The sequence below is a fragment of the Protomyctophum parallelum genome (assembly GCF_964188405.1).
Source record: "Protomyctophum parallelum genome assembly, chromosome: 14".
NCBI classification, from domain to species: Eukaryota; Metazoa; Chordata; class Actinopteri; order Myctophiformes; family Myctophidae; genus Protomyctophum; species Protomyctophum parallelum.
Genome location: NC_139709.1, coordinates 37014217 through 37030499, shown reverse-complemented (window position 1 = coordinate 37030499; position 16283 = coordinate 37014217). Strand labels below are relative to the sequence as shown.

Here is a 16283-nt window from a genome sequence, read left to right as displayed (position 1 = left end):
GATAGTTATATTGTATTTTGATAGAGATCACAGCTCGTGAGCATGGCTCCAACAAGAAGCTGGCAGCCCAGTCGTGTGCTCTGTCTCTAGTTAGACAGTTGTACCATCTGGGAGTCATTGAGCCTTATACTGGAATCACCAAGAAGAAGGATGGAGAAACGGTAACGTACATTACATGATACAGTATACACTAGTATAGCAGTGAAAACGTTACTATTAAACAAGATCATAGTGGATATAATAAATTCAAAGTACATATTTAAGAAAAGTCACTTACTTCAAATACTTTTGGTACTTAATCTATTAACCTAATGTTAATTGTTAACATAAACTATATAAAATAAACTTGCTTTGTGTGTGGTTCCACCGACCACACTTACTGTAGCTCGCTAAGTACAGTATGATGAGGATGATGATGTATTGACCCACATGACGCCACAGGGACCCTAAAAAGTTTATACGGAATAAAGTTGGGCAATTACTATAGTAATCTCACACTAAATATATAAATGTATAAATACATGAAGCTAAATGTGATTACTGCATACTACTATTACTCAATGGTTGTCAATGGTGTGTGTGTGTGTGTGTGTGTGTGTGTAGTTGGAGGTGCATGATGTCACTGTTGCTCCAGACCTTCAGCAGCAGATCATGACCGTGATTCAGGAACTAGGAATTACCATCCCATCTCCTGTAAGTATTACTGCGTTACCAACATCACTCTGTCTCTGCGGTTGTTCTGTCCCCTGTACCATGTGTATTTGTTCTTGTTCTGTCCCCTGTACCATGTGTATTCGTTCTTGTTCTGTCCCCTGTACCATGTGTATTTGTTCTTGTTCTGTCCCCTGTACCATGTGTATTTGTTCTTGTTCTGTCCCCTGTACCATGTGTATTTGTTCTTGTTCTGTCCCCTGTACCATGTGTATTTGTTCTTGTTCTGTCCCCTGTACCATGTGTATTTGTTCTTGTTCTGTCCCCTGTACCATGTGTATTTGTTCTTGTATTGTGTTTTTGTATGGATAGTTTTATCATAATTTTTAAGAGCCTGCTCAGGGACTACAGATGAAGATTTGCTTCTGGCTAACATGGATGTGAAACTGACGTGTCAATGTCCCTGTCAAATAAATAAAATGTACATTATATATACATTTTTATCATCATCAAACCTTCATCATCCTAATTGTTATTATACAGAATGCTGCCTTTTCAGAGGACAGTTTTACTTCACAGCTGTTGATGAAGTTCTACCAGCTAAACGTTTTCTTTGATGGGATCAATAGTGGTGGTTTCCATTAAGGTGAACAGGTTCATGGGAAGTCTTTCCTCATGGAAAGGGATGTGTGCATGATGAGATATTAATGAAAATCATTGCATGATAAATATCGCAGTGTCACTATTAGTGGAACAATGGACAAATACAGAGTAAACAACCCGGCACTCAAATGAAAAACAAGTTGTTAAAATCAATTAAAAACAGGATTAACATGAAAAAAATCAAAGATGCACCGATCAATCATTCGCCGATCAAAATAGCCAGTTCGGTACCAGCCGGTCACTGTCATTAATTGTGGTGTTATGCCAGTCATACTGCGTGGGGACTGCGCAGCAGTAACATGATGGTCGAGGTCTGCGTGGGGACTGCGCAGCAGCAGTAACATGATGGTCTAGTTTTGGTGTTATGCCAGTCATACTGCGTGGGGACTGCGCAGCAGCAGTAACATGATGGTCTAGTTTTGTGTTGCGAGACTTGCGACTCAGTAAACTTTGTTTAGCAAGTAGCGTAACTGACAGGCTACAGATGGTGATTACCATTACAATGTAAGAATAATATATTCCATAATCTCAGCATGCCAGCTGCTCAGGACAGAAATGAAAGGCAGTGACGTTGCGTCACCAGGCTTTCCAGACAGTCCATGCTGTTCTAGTGAAGCACTTTCATTGATAGATTGCAACAGCATTGCAAAAACTGTTGCAGGCTACAGAAAAAAACAACCTCACTTTCAAAAAGTGAGGTTGTTGGATGCTTTCTGTTTTCACTCTACATTACATATCTTCTCTAAGTTTTCCCCAGAGGGCGGGTGCTGGCTCGGGTTTAATTGGTTAATATCTCAGACAGTCTGTGGATTCTAGTATGTAGACTGAGTTTGTATCTCTGTTTTTTCTTCTTTTTTGTTGTATCTTTAGACTCCTATGGACGCTAGCACTACATTGTCTCTCATTCAGGGGAAGATGGCTGACTTGTGTTTCTTGTATCGGTGCTGTTTGTAAAGCTATGTTTATTTTTTAAATGTGTTGCCAGCCTATGGACGCCAGCGCTCCAGTGTCTCTCATCCAGGGGAAGTTGGCGTCGTTTGAGCCCAGTCAGAGGCAGAACACAGCGGGGGTGGTGCCCTGGTCTCCTCCCCAGGTCAACTGGAACCCCTGGACCTCCAGCAACATTGATGATGGACCACTGGCCTTTGTTAGTATTAATGATTAAATAGAACCACTGGCCTTCGTTAGTATTAACACTAGTGGGTTATATTGTTGTGATAACAACTTCCATTAACGCTACTGTTGGATTGTTTGGATTGACATTTTAATTATCATTAAACTTCTTCAGTATCTAGAGATAATGTCTCTTTCCCTTCCTCCCTCTCTGTCACTTTCCCGCCATCTCTGCCTGTCTGTGCTCTCTCTCTCTCTCTCTCTCTCTCTCTCTCTCTCAGTGTACATCAGAACAGATCAGTGCAGATCTTCACCATGCACTGACAGACCAGATGCAACACGATGAGAACCTGCACAAGGTTTAACATTATACTATATACATTATACAATATTATTTACTAGTGCACTATTATTAATATTATTATATTATTAATAGTATTAATTGTAGTAATGCAGTCTTAATCAGTAAAGCCATTAATATCTCTTTTCCACACCAATACAATTTTATGCATTTAAACTACTGTATATTTTGTTTAAAAAAAATGTACATTTCCCCATGTTCCCTGGTTACTGTTTGAGAAACGGCAGTAAGACTATATAGAATAGATGGATGGATAAAAGCAGACTAGATGGTTTAAAAAAAAAAGACTTCAACCTCCTTTCTCTCTCTCTGTCTCTCTCTTCTTCAGATCCTGGCAGATAGACAGACGCTGCCAGTGAAGAAGTTTGAGGCAGAGATCATGGCTGCTCTAGACAGCAACTCAGTGGTGATCATCAGAGGAGCCACAGGCTGTGGTAAAACCACCCAGGTCCCACAATACATCCTGGACAAGTTCATCCACAACCACCGCGCTTCAGACTGCAACATAGTGGTGACTCAGGTAAATACTACTACAACAAGAGATGTAATGATACCCTCGCACTACGATAATATCACAATGAAAAAGTTAACAATATGATATTCGTCACAATATAAAAATCACACCTGTGATCATCATCATTCCGTGATCATCATACATCACATTCCATACTCAGCCAATCAAATCATCACAAATGTCATTCCGGCCAAACACTTTTGGCGTCTTCACTGTTCTGCCCTCGCTTACTTTGCTCAGCCAATCGTTGAGCTGATGATGGGTGTTGCGCTCCACCTCAGCAATCCATCTCCCAGGGGTCTAGCACATTGTGAAACAGGGATAGACTCCTGCACCCTGGCTGATACCGACAATAAGCCTCTCTGACTTTAATGTAATAATACAAAGTAATTGTGTGTGTGTGTGTGTGTGTGTGTGTGTGTGTGTGTGTGTGTGTGTGTGTGTGCGCGCGCACAGCCCAGGCGTATCAGTGCGGTGTCGGTGGCTGAGCGGGTGGCGTACGAGAGAGGAGAGGATGTCGGGAAGAGCTGTGGTTACAGTGTACGGTTCGAGTCCATCCTTCCCAGACCTCACGCCAGCATCATGTTCTGCACCGTGGGTAAGTCAACACACTGGTCCTAGATCAGCCATCATCATGTTCTGCATCAGCTTAAAGACAAAATGTGTGGTGTATTTCAGTTGTATAGTTGTCACATGTTGTGTTTTTCAGGTGTGTATTGTTGTGTTATTGCGTGTTACAGGTGTGTATTGTTGTGTGTTACAGGTGTGTTACTCAGGAAGTTAGAGGCCGGCATCAGAGGCATCAGCCATGTCATCGTTGACGAAATCCACGAGAGAGACATTAATGTAAGTCATGAAATAATTACTTTGACATATTAACGTGTATCGGTCATAGATACATTAATAAGAGACATTAATGCAAGTGAACTATTTCCAATTGTCCAATTGTCATAGGTGTGATGCATGGCTGTCTGGAGAAAGTTTCTTGTAAATTAGACACATTTGGACTTTTCTGTCGTAACGTTTCAAAAACTCTGATCAAGTCGACCAGGGTAATATTTGTTGCGCATGTAATGCACACAACTGCCAATCATTGGTGAAAGTTTTATTTCTATTATACTATTTCATTTCTCAATCAAGTTTGTAAACACTTGGCAGAAGGAGAAACAAATCACGTTCAATTAATAGTTGTGATGGGTTTTTTGCAGCGGTCCATTTATGCAACTGTATTTGTGTATTGTGTGTATACATACACACGTATAATCAATTGAACATGAACAAACCTAGAAATGATCACTAATAATCGGACACGCATAAAAACAAGGCTTTGCAAATGTTTTTTTAATGGGTGATGTGCGTTTGTTGTGTCAGACGGACTTTCTGATGGTGGTGCTGAGAGACGTGGTGCAGACGTACCCAGAGGTCAGGGTCATCCTCATGTCAGCCACCATCGACACCACCATGTTCAGGGAGTACTTCTTCAACTGTCCCGTCATAGAGGTGTTCGGACGCACCTTCGAAGTCCAAGGTACACTTCATAATACGATGGACACACAATGAAGGCCACGATGACTTTAGGTCAAAAGGGCATCAAAGGAATATGGGAAACAAAGGAAACTAAACTAACTACTGAACTCCCAGCTATATACTCCAGCATGACTCTCTTCTCCCTAAACAAAGTAGACTACTCAGCCCTATAAAGCCACACACACACACTGTCCATTGTTTACCTGGTATATAGTTTCAATGTACAGATTGTTATTTCGATAGTATATTGCTTTTATACTGATTGCTTACCTGTGATCCTAGTTTACTGAGGCGCTACACTTTCTCTCTTGATTCTTCGTGATTATCTTGCTTAACTCATTTACCGACAAGATCGCCTTTTCACGCCTACTGGTCCAACGCCAACCTTGCCAAGATCGCCTTTTCATGCCTACTGGTCCAACGCCAACCTTGCCAAGATCGCCTTTTCACGCCTTGTGGTCCAAACTCCCTCCTTGCCAAGATTGTCTTTTCACGCCTTTTTTATCAATTGATTGCGGTAGAACTGATTGCGGTAGAACTGTAGAAACTGAAAGAAACCAGAAATGAAAATTCCGCTGGCTTATGCTGTCCATGGGAACCCAATTTTTAGGATTGTAATATCTCGGATTCTTCTTTTTCGACCAAAACAATCTTGATTTGCGGCTCATTTCTCGAAACGATATGATCATCGATCAAAAATGTTTTGGGTGAATTAAATAATATTCGCCGGACATGTTTTTTTACTTCCTGTTCCAGTTTTTGGGTAAAACGGCTTTCAAACTAATACGCTCTCTAACGTTGAAGTGAACGGGTGGCAATCTGTGAGTTCCTTTTCAGCCACTAGATGGCAATATTGGCGGTAAATTAGTTTATATTGTAAGTCTCTCAGCATAAGAGTGTCTGCCGAATGATTCAATGTTCTGAAATCAGATATGTTTAACGTGTGCGACTGTGCGTGCATTTTACAGAGTATTTCCTGGAGGATTGCGTTCAGATGACTAACTTCGTACCTCCTCCGTTGGACCGTAAGAAGAAAGACAAGGATGAGGATGGAGGAGATGAAGATGTGAGATTGAAACCCTTTTTAAATTATTTTTTTAACCTCAATTTAGTCATTATGCCAAATGAATGCTCCCCAGGCTCACCTGCCAGTGAGGAGCCCCCACCGAAAAGACGTGTATACCCTTTGTCCTACTCCTCCCGCCTAACACTCCCTGCTGACAGGTGGACCCCCAGCCTGTAGGAGTATGTACTGTGACAAATATCAGCATTCGTATATAGATAGCGACGCTCAGCGAAGTCTGATGCTGTGTGCATTAAGACCCCCCAGACCCTGCGGTGGTGGGCAGATACTTTACCATTGTGCCATCCGTTTTTTAATCATCATTTAAGGTTGTGGACAAAGTACTCAACTCTAGGTAGTTTGGTCAATAGTAAAGTGTTTTCCGCCCGACAGCAACTTAAGTTTACTTTCACCAGCAATATTTGTATAAAGCTGAGCACCTCTTTATTTGATTTGCTTAATTTTGTTTTCTAAATGGTCTATGGGTGCAAAGGTTAACCAAACTAATCGATGAGATAATATCAACTTTAAAAATAATCTTTTCCAGTTGATGTAAAAGGTGTCCTGTGTTCATTTGCGTCCGCAGACCAACTGCAACATAATTTGCAGTGCGGAGTACTCTCCAGAAACCAAGCGCACCATGTCCCAGATGAGCGAGAAGGAGACGCCCTTTGAGCTGGTGGAGTCGCTACTTAGATACATCGAGACGCTCCAGGTGTCCGGAGCCGTCCTGATCTTCCTGCCTGGATGGAACCTCATCTACTCCATGCAGAGGCACCTGGAGATGAACGCTCACTTCGGTAGACCCCACATCCAAACCAACCTGTATCCACCCACATCCAAACCAAATGAACCCGCATCCACCCACATCCAAACCAAACTAACCCGCATCCACCCACATCCAAAACAAACGAACCCGCATCCACCCACATCCAAACCATACGAACCCGCATCCCCCCACATCCAAAACAAACGAACCCGCATCCACCCACATCCAAACCAAACAAACCCACATCCAAACCATACGAACCCGCATCCACCCACATCCAAACCAAACAAACCCACATCCAAACCATACGAACCCGCATCCACCCACATCCAAACCAAACAAACCCACATCCAAACCATACGAACCCGCATCCACCCACATCCAAACCAAACAAACCCACATCCAAACTAGACGAACCCGCATCCACCCACATCCAAACCAAACTAACCCGCATCCACCCACATCCAAACCAAACTAACCCGCATCCACCCACATCCAAACCAAACGAACCCGCATCCACCCACATCCAAACCAAACTAACCCCCATCCACCCACATCCAAACCAAACTAACCCACATCCCCCCACATCCAAACCAAACTAACCCGCATCCACCCACATCCAAACCAAACTAACCCGCATCCACCCACATCCAAACCAAACTAACCCACATCCCCCCACATCCAAACCAAACAAACCCGCATCCACCCACATCCAAACCAAACTAACCCACATCCCCCCACATCCAAACCAAACGAACCCGCATCCACCCACATCCAAACCAAACGAACCTGCATCCACCCACATCCAAACCATACGAACCCACATCCACCCACATCCAAACCATACGAACCCACATCCAAACCAAACTAACCCACATCCAAACCAAACTAACCCACATCCAAACCAAACTAACCTGCACCTACACATTGAGTAATATTGGTAGTTTGTCAGCCATATGGTTGTGCTTGTATTGTAATGTCCTTTTATGTCTGTCTTTCGTGTGTGCCTGTGTAATATCCCTGTCTCTTTGCCAGTTCTTTCTTGCAAAAGAGACTCTTGCTTCCATGCTTTTACTGGTTAAATAAAGTTTATAGTAATAATAACACCCAGTCACCCTGACCCAAACTAACCCACACATCTACTCAATGCACACCTTTAGATGAAAGATCACTTTGTTAGCCCCCAACATCTAAACTAAACATCCTTTTTTAAAGTTAATTTAAAGTTTTTATCTGTCAGTTATTTAGGTTAATTTGTGTTTGTTTCCTTCCTATTGCCCTCAAATGGAAACCTTTGGAAACATGAAAGGTTTTTCAAATTGCTTTCAAGATTTTTTTATTGCATTTTTTATGTTTTAATGCAAAATATGGGTAATAAAAAACAGGTTAAATGGGGTCTAGGGCTCTCATTGGACAGATCTGTTCAGCACCCAAACAATCCCATTTCAGGGTTGTTGGCGTCAAACGAATAGCGTTCCTTTAATCTTCATCGACCAATCACGTGACTGGTGTTGTTTTCACAGGAAGTAGCCGCTACCGGATCCTGCCACTCCATTCCCAGATCCCACGAGAGGAGCAGAGGAGAGTGTTTGAACCTGTTCCTGACAACGTCACTAAGGTCAGAGGTCATCACCATGACAACCATGCTTTTTGATGGATTGACAAATCAATTGTCCCAAAGCCTCAATTTATATTCTCATATGCAGTGTTGGACAAAGTACTCAAGCTGTCAGTACTTCAGTCAGTACTTAAGATTGTGACTATAAGCAAAGGTTGCTTCGTCAAATTTGTGGTTGAGTTACTTGTACTTACAAATACACTTACACAAATAGCCTAACAAAATTCATTTTATTTTTTATATCAATGCATCACTGTATTCAGGCTACAAAGCTTATGTGTTGCATGTGATTCTGTCCACCATCAATATCAATATCATCAATATTTACAAATATATATAGTACATAATTGACTGTATAAATTATTCAGTGTTTGCTTTGCAGGTGATTCTGTCCACCAACATCGCAGAGACCAGCATCACCATCAACGATGTTGTCTACGTCATCGACTCCTGCAAGTGAGTCGCACATCGTCACCGCATTGCGTTTGACGTGTACAACTATAGCCGTAATAGAAACACAACATGCACTACCACAACCCTCCTCAGTACAACACTACATGACCTAATTGTCCACTGAAGCTCTGTGCTACAGTATGAACTACTGTTTGTAAACAAAGTAACAGACTTGTTAAATTACAAGCTTTTACATAACGTCTTAAAAAATGTAATGTGTTTTGACGATGCAAAGAATTATCAAATATAAAATGCATCAAAACGATCAAATATTGTGCACCTAAATCATCTGCTGTTGCGCTAAAAAGTTAGGCGCACCAGTGCAACCAGTGACAAAAGGTAAAACTATAAAAACACAAATTAAAGATGGAGTCATACATTTTTTTGGGTTATTATACTCAAAACAAATGTCACTAAACAAGAAGTTATTTAACCCATTTTGGGTGGGAACCCCTTTTGGTGTTAGCATTACGTTATGCTTTAGCTATTTAAAAATAGCTGTCAGGATGTAGAAGACATTTTTAGAATCTGATCTCAGGTCAGAATGGGTTAATAGTGGTATGATATGTGTCTGTAACATGTGATGTGTTGTATACTTCTAGGCAGAAAGTGAAGCTTTTCACGTCTCATAACAACATGACAAACTATGCCACCGTGTGGGCGTCTAAGACCAACCTGGAGCAGAGGAAAGGTCGTGCGGGGAGGACGAGCGCTGGCTTCTGTTTCCACCTCTGCAGCCGCGCTCGCTTCGAAAGGTACCGCCTGATTCATGTCTGTAGTACCTTCCATAATCTGAAACTTTCCAGAACTTTGTTTATGTGCTGAAAGTGTGAGAGCCGTTTCATTGTTACTAACCCTGATCATGTAAGGCACCAACCTGTTCATCTGGAGCAGTTAGGGGTTTAGTGTCTTGCTCAAGGACACTTTACGCTAACCCAGGGGCGATTCCTGCTCTACCACCCGAGGCTCTGCCTCGACACTGGCAGCTACAAAACTACAGGCTACCATTCATTTTCAATGGAAGCGAGCGACATGAAGACAAACTGACATATTATTGCCGTGTTCTTTTCAAACCAAGCCTTTTATATTTGCATTCATATATATTTTTCTCACTTGTCGCTCACACACATGCTTGATGTCAACAGGTGTGTTGAGCAACACTAAAACAGCAACACTCTGCGACAGTGTAGCTGAACACACTTGTACTATTAGACTCATAATTGAGTCTAATGGTACAAGCGTGTGTCTATAGACTGTAGATAGTGTCTATCCCTTCTGCACAGTCTGCTAGTTGTTTATGAGAGATGTGATGACATCACCCTTTCGTCTGTCTGTCTGTCTGTCCAGACTGGAGACCCACATGACTCCAGAGATCTTCAGGACTCCTCTGCACGAGGTGGCACTAAGCATCAAACTGCTGAGACTAGGAGCCATCGGTCACTTCCTGTCCAAGGCCATTGAACCTCCACCGCTGGATGCTGTGATAGAGGCTGAACACACACTGAGAGGTACACTAATCTACACACACACACACACACACACACACACACACTGAGAGGTACACTAATCTACACACACGCACACACACACACTGAGAGGTACACTAATCTACACACACACACTGAGGTACACTAATCTACACACACACACACACTGGGAGGTACACTAATCTACACACACACACTGAGGTACACTAATCTACACACACACACTGAGGTACACTAATCTACACACACACACACACACACTGAGAGGTACACTAATCTACACACACACACACACACACACTGGGAGGTACACTAATCTACACACACTGAGGTACACTAATCTACACACACACACACACACACACACACACTGAGAGGTACACTAATCTAAGCCAGGTCTCTTTCTGCTCAGCCTTCCAGACCGGACCATGTCTCTGAGTCTGAATCCATCTAATGTTATGCTTCTTCAAAAAGTATTAGTTCTGGCCAGAAAATGTATCCTTTTCAATTGGATTATGGATAAACCACCAACAGTTACAGTGGTACCGGGATATATATAAGATTTTACCCATAGAGAGAATGAGTGCTATAGGTCTATCTAAAGGCAATGAAGACGGATGTCTCTACTTTCCGCAGGGGTTAGTTGGTAAAGGGGTTATCCAGTATTCCATACGGGTAAATCCACTTCACATTCACTTACCTGAGACCCATGGCAATTATAACAGTTTTCGACCCATACCCTGTAGAGAAAATATTTAGGACATGGTGGGATGTGATATATTTTACACATGATGATAATAGAATGTTTATGTTCACAGAGTTGGACGCTCTGGACTCCAACGATGAGTTAACTCCTCTGGGAAGGATTCTGGCTCGCCTCCCCATCGAACCTCGCCTGGGAAAGATGATGATCATGGGATGCATCTTCAAGTCAGTACCAATGCTTCACTTCACTGATTAACTATATTCAATGAGTTTTCACTTATTTCGTGATGTGGATGTACATGTGGGTGTATTGTTTGTGTGTGTGTGTGTGTGTGTGTGTGTGTGTGTGTGACGTGCTGTGCACCATCTCTGTGGTTTATTCTATAATTGTATTATATGTGATGTGTGCTCATGTAGTGTGGGTGTATTGTGTGTGTGTGTGTGTGTGTGTGTGTGTGTGTAGTGTGGGTGATGCACTGTGCACCATCGCGTCGGCTACCTGCTTCCCTGAGCCGTTCATCAATGAAGGCAGACGTCTGGGCTTTGTTCATCGTAACTTCGCTGGGAATCGTTTCTCCGACCACGTTGCTCTGCTGTCTGTCTTCCAGGCCTGGGACGATGTCAGGTCAGCATTCTCTTAATACTATTAAGTTTGAAATGTGATACTGTTCACACTGTACTAGTCCAGCAGCCGGGCTTGTGGGGTGGGAAATTTGGTATATAGTATTTTTTATTGGCCTAAAATATTGTCTATATACGTACATGAATCCACTTGCTGACCGGCTGTCACTATTTTTTATAGGGGTTTCTTGTGACCCTACCATTAACATCCAAATATTTTCAAACTTTCCTTATGCTTTAAGTAGCATGTGACATGTCGAACTAGGGGGTTTTCATGATTCTGAATCCATTCCAAGCATTAGTTTTGCACAAAAAACACTCCTTGGGCTAAAAATGGCCATAGCCGTCATGACAAATGTGATGAGATCAGCACAAATGTGATGAGGTCAGCACATTTTGGGCACATTTGGGCAAGTGGCTATGGCTGTTTTTAGCCCAAGGAGTGTTTTTTGTGCAAAACTAAGAATCATGAGAAACCCCTAGTTTGACATGTCACATGCTACTTAAAGCATAAGGAAAGTTTGACATTTTTGCCTTGCATAGGATGTTAATTGTAGGGTCACAAGAAAGTAAGAAACCACTATAAAACAAATTGCCTAATACTGACAGCCGGTCAGCAAGTGAATTCATGAATGTCTGTATATAGACAATATTTTAGGCCAATAAAAAATACTATATACCAATTTTCCCACTTTAAACAATAGAAGCCTGTTGGCTGCCGGACTATACTGGGAGCTGACCAGTACAACCACAGTCTGCTACTGAAGAGTCTACCTACCAGCTCGCTTCAGCCTAATGCGGCTAGTCCGGTGTCACAGGGGCAGGGACAACAGTTGCAGAAGGGATAAGACACTGGAGCAGCTCGGACAATGTAATGTTTTTATTCAGTACAAGAAATGACTGACGTTTCGATCTTGCAATCTTCCTCAGAGATGACTCTAAACGTCAGTAATTTCTTGTACTAGCACCTGAATAAAAAAAGGCTTAAACTGTCCGACCTTCCCTCCTGCCCACTGTCCTCCAGTGTCTATCCCTTCTGCACAGTCTGCTACTGTTGTACTGTGAGATGTTCAGGGTTGAACATGTTATTGGTTATGTTATGGTTAATATTTGTTAATATGTTATGATTCATTATTGTTAATATGTTTCGGTTATTTCAGGGTTAACGGTGAAGACGCTGAAAACAGATTCTGTGAGCAGAAGCGTCTCAACATGTCAACCTTGAGGATGACCTGGGAGGCCAAAGTTCAATTGAAGGACATCCTGATCAACGCTGGCTTCCCTGAAGGTTCATGAACCTTCTGTTATCTTCTGTCTTCAGTTTAGGACTGATTCATTCTGTCTTCAGTTTAGGGTTGATTAATTCTGTCTTCAGTTTAGGGCTGATTCATTCTGTCTTCAGTTTAGGACTGTTTAATTCTGTCTTCAGTTTAGGGCTGATTAATTCTGTCTTCAGTTTAGGGCCGATTAATTCTGTCTTCAGTTTAGGGCCGATTAATTCTGTCTTCAGTTTAGGGCCGATTAATTCTGTCTTCAGTTTAGGGCCGATTAATTCTGTCTTCAGTTTAGGGCTGATTCATTCTGTCTTCAGTTTAGGACTGATTAATTCTGTCTTCAGTTTAGGGCTGATTCATTCTGTCTTCAGTTTAGGGCTGATTCATTCTGTCTTCAGTTTAGGGCTGATTCATTCTGTCTTCAGTTTAGGACTGATTAATTCTGTCTTCAGTTTAGGGCCGATTAATTCTGTCTTCAGTTTAGGACTGATTCATTCTGTCTTCAGTTTAGGACTGATTCATTCTGTCTTCAGTTTAGGGCTGATTAATTCTGTCTTCAGTTTAGGGCTGATTAATTCCGGTTGGTGGCAGTGTGTTGCTCACTGAAAATAGCAGATCGGAGGTGCCGATGGCCTAGCGGTTAAGGCGCAACCACATACAGGCTCTAATGCAGCCTGATCTACACACTCACAACGAGTTGCACTGACACATCGTGAACTTGTAGATCTGCTATTTTCAGTGTGCGACGGTGTCATGCAACCAAGCGTAAATCACCCTAAAGAAATACTTGCATCTGTCTTTTGTTTTCAATGCCATGAAATGCATCTCTCTCTCTCGTCCGTTTGTCTATCTGTCTCTCTCTCAGAGTGTCTGTTGTCTCAGATGTTCTGCAACGTGGGACCAGACAACAACCTGGATGTGGTGGTGTCTCTGCTGGCGTTTGGTTCCTATCCCAACGTTTGTTTCCACAAAGAGAAGAGGAAGATTCTCACCACAGAGGGACGCAACGCTTTGATCCACAAATCCTCTGTCAACTGTCCCTTCAGCTCCCATGACATCAAATACCCCAGTCCTTACTTTGTCTTCAGTGAGAAGGTATGGAGGCATGGACGTGTGATTGTGTGGAGGAAGGGAGGGGTGGATGGATATTATATTACTGTATGTGATTCCAGAAATATGTACTCCCTGTATTGTATTGTATATAACTCCAACTTCTACCTGCCTCTGAGAACTTTCAAATGGACATTATTCTATGATGAGCTGACACCAAGTCACAATTTAGAATGCCACCAAGATGAATGACATTGAGGTCTATAGCGGACTGTTTGGAATGCATGCAATGTGTGGAATATCTACTCCGTTTTTATTTTCTATACACAAACTGTGTGAGCCGTGCATACAGGTCTTGGCAATCAAACCATACAGCATACGAAAAACGTGAGCTTTGGCTTTAGATCGCCACTGCACTCATACAGTAGGAGCTGCCTGTAAACAACAGCATTTCTAAAATTGTACAGTGTGTATAGTATGCCTAGCTTCAAGGAATGACTCTTATTGTGTTCATGTTTAAATCTGACCTCAGATCAGAACCAGGGCCATCTCAGCTAAAGGAATGACGTTGGTCAGTCCTCTACAGCTGCTGCTGTTCGCCTCCAAGAAGATCATGTCCGACGGAGACGTGGTGGAACTGGATGACTGGTGAGATAACTGTACCAATGCACTACACTGACGCAGTATGTGACCTATAGTTCTAATGAACTGGATGACTGGTGAGATGACTGTACTTGCACTACACTGACGCAGTGTGTGACCTATAGTTCTAGTGAGCTGGATGACTGGTGAGATGACTAAAGGCCCATTCATACTGCAGTTTTAGGTGATGAGTTTCAGTGTATGAATATGAATAGGCCTTAAGGGTGCAACAGTTAAACTGTAAAATTGATTTAATGGAAAAAAAATCCTTTTTTGGGGAGGAATGAATTTCATGTTATTTTGCCTTAAAAATAAAATATGTGAAAATTGCAAATCTACAAACTCAGAACGTGCAACGACACGATAAGGGGATTAATCACTTGTATACTGTAAACCTGACCTGAGTTGGCTCTGTACCTCTTCCCTCCTACACCAACAGTAATAGCGTGTTGCGTTGTGACACATTGTGACCTTGTAGTTCGGCTATTTCTTTATGTATGTTCCCCACAGACTAGAGATGCTAGGTGCAGAATAATTATTCATTATACTATATTGTTGTTATGGTTGCTTAGGGTTCCCCAATTAATTTTCCTCAAGGGCCATATTTTGACTAGCGTACCAGGCTGGGGGCCGAGTCTGCACGCGCAAGGTCGAGGTCTTGCCCTGAAAATTCATTTTCAGGGCAAGACCCCATTTGAAAAGGATGCCCAGTTTGACATGCATAGGCTACTGACCCCCATTCAATGCCATTTATGTCTGGGACCCTTCTGGGACCCTTTTTTTTGGAAATTCTTTCATGGGCCACAAGGGGGCGCTCTGTGGGCCGCAAATGGCCCACGGGCCGCCTATTGGGGTACCCAACCTTTATATTTTACCATCACCTTTTGTACTTACCGGTATATAATTCATTATAGCCTATTTGGAACCTTGTAAGAGCATAGATGTCTCCACTAGGCCTGGTAGCTATTGTTTATGTTACAGCCCAGCTTGTCTTTGAAGCATCTACAGTATAACTATGGTCTGAGCCTTGTGCTCCTTGGCAGAACTACCATAGCACTGTCCTGAGTGTTATGTACTTCTCACCATGATATCATGTCCATTAAAGCATAACTATCACCACCTACGTAGATTATTGTCTCCGACATCAATTGCTGATTGATCAGAATTCCACTACTATACACTAGACTAGAGGTAATCCATTCTGGGCGGGAACGCCTTTTGGTGTTAGCATTATGTTATGCTTTAGCTATTGAAAAATAGCAGATCTGCTACGAGCTTGTAGGTCTGCTATTTTTGAAAAATCGAAAAACCACTGACATAGAAACATAGCTTTTTCAGAAAACTGTCAGGATGTTGAAAACATTTTTAGAATCTGATCTCAGTTCAAAATGGGTTTTCTTCTTTTTTCCCCCCAGGATCAAGTTGAGGCTCCCCCATGAGATGGCGGCTGGTATTGCAGCTCTGCGTGCGGCCATGGAGGCGCTGGTGGTGGAAGTGACCAAAGACCCAGAATACATCAGACAGCTAGACCCCACCAACCAGCGTCTGCTCAACACCATCAGACAGATCTCCAAGCCCTCTGCTGCTGGACTCAACCTTATGGCCAGCAACGCACGGTACGTACCAAAAATAAAACCCCACTATACCATTTATATAGCCCAAAATTACGTATGTAACTACAGATCTATGAATCCTGAATGACCGCCAGAGCACTCTGTCACTCAGAACCCTCGTGTTCTCGCGAGAAGATTCTGTAGGGACTGAACCCCTGG

General features: G+C 42.5%; 1 protein-coding gene across 2 annotated transcripts in view; it reads left to right on the top strand.

The window, feature by feature from the left end:
* Positions 1 to 16283, top strand: part of dhx9 (DEAH (Asp-Glu-Ala-His) box helicase 9) — a 31493-nt gene that overhangs the window by 13342 nt on the left and 1868 nt on the right. For both annotated transcript variants that reach the window (XM_083782102.1, XM_083782103.1), the window contains 20 exons: positions 25 to 161; positions 604 to 693; positions 2300 to 2461; positions 2709 to 2786; positions 3117 to 3308; positions 3759 to 3900; positions 4066 to 4148; positions 4674 to 4830; positions 5798 to 5895; positions 6479 to 6692; positions 8185 to 8279; positions 8662 to 8735; positions 9335 to 9487; positions 10080 to 10240; positions 11038 to 11149; positions 11388 to 11549; positions 12706 to 12833; positions 13685 to 13914; positions 14402 to 14517; positions 15927 to 16127. In XM_083782102.1, coding sequence (XP_083638228.1) covers positions 25 to 161; positions 604 to 693; positions 2300 to 2461; positions 2709 to 2786; positions 3117 to 3308; positions 3759 to 3900; positions 4066 to 4148; positions 4674 to 4830; positions 5798 to 5895; positions 6479 to 6692; positions 8185 to 8279; positions 8662 to 8735; positions 9335 to 9487; positions 10080 to 10240; positions 11038 to 11149; positions 11388 to 11549; positions 12706 to 12833; positions 13685 to 13914; positions 14402 to 14517; positions 15927 to 16127 — 2785 coding nt within the window. The remainder of the gene's footprint in view (positions 1 to 24; positions 162 to 603; positions 694 to 2299; positions 2462 to 2708; positions 2787 to 3116; positions 3309 to 3758; positions 3901 to 4065; positions 4149 to 4673; positions 4831 to 5797; positions 5896 to 6478; positions 6693 to 8184; positions 8280 to 8661; positions 8736 to 9334; positions 9488 to 10079; positions 10241 to 11037; positions 11150 to 11387; positions 11550 to 12705; positions 12834 to 13684; positions 13915 to 14401; positions 14518 to 15926; positions 16128 to 16283) is intronic.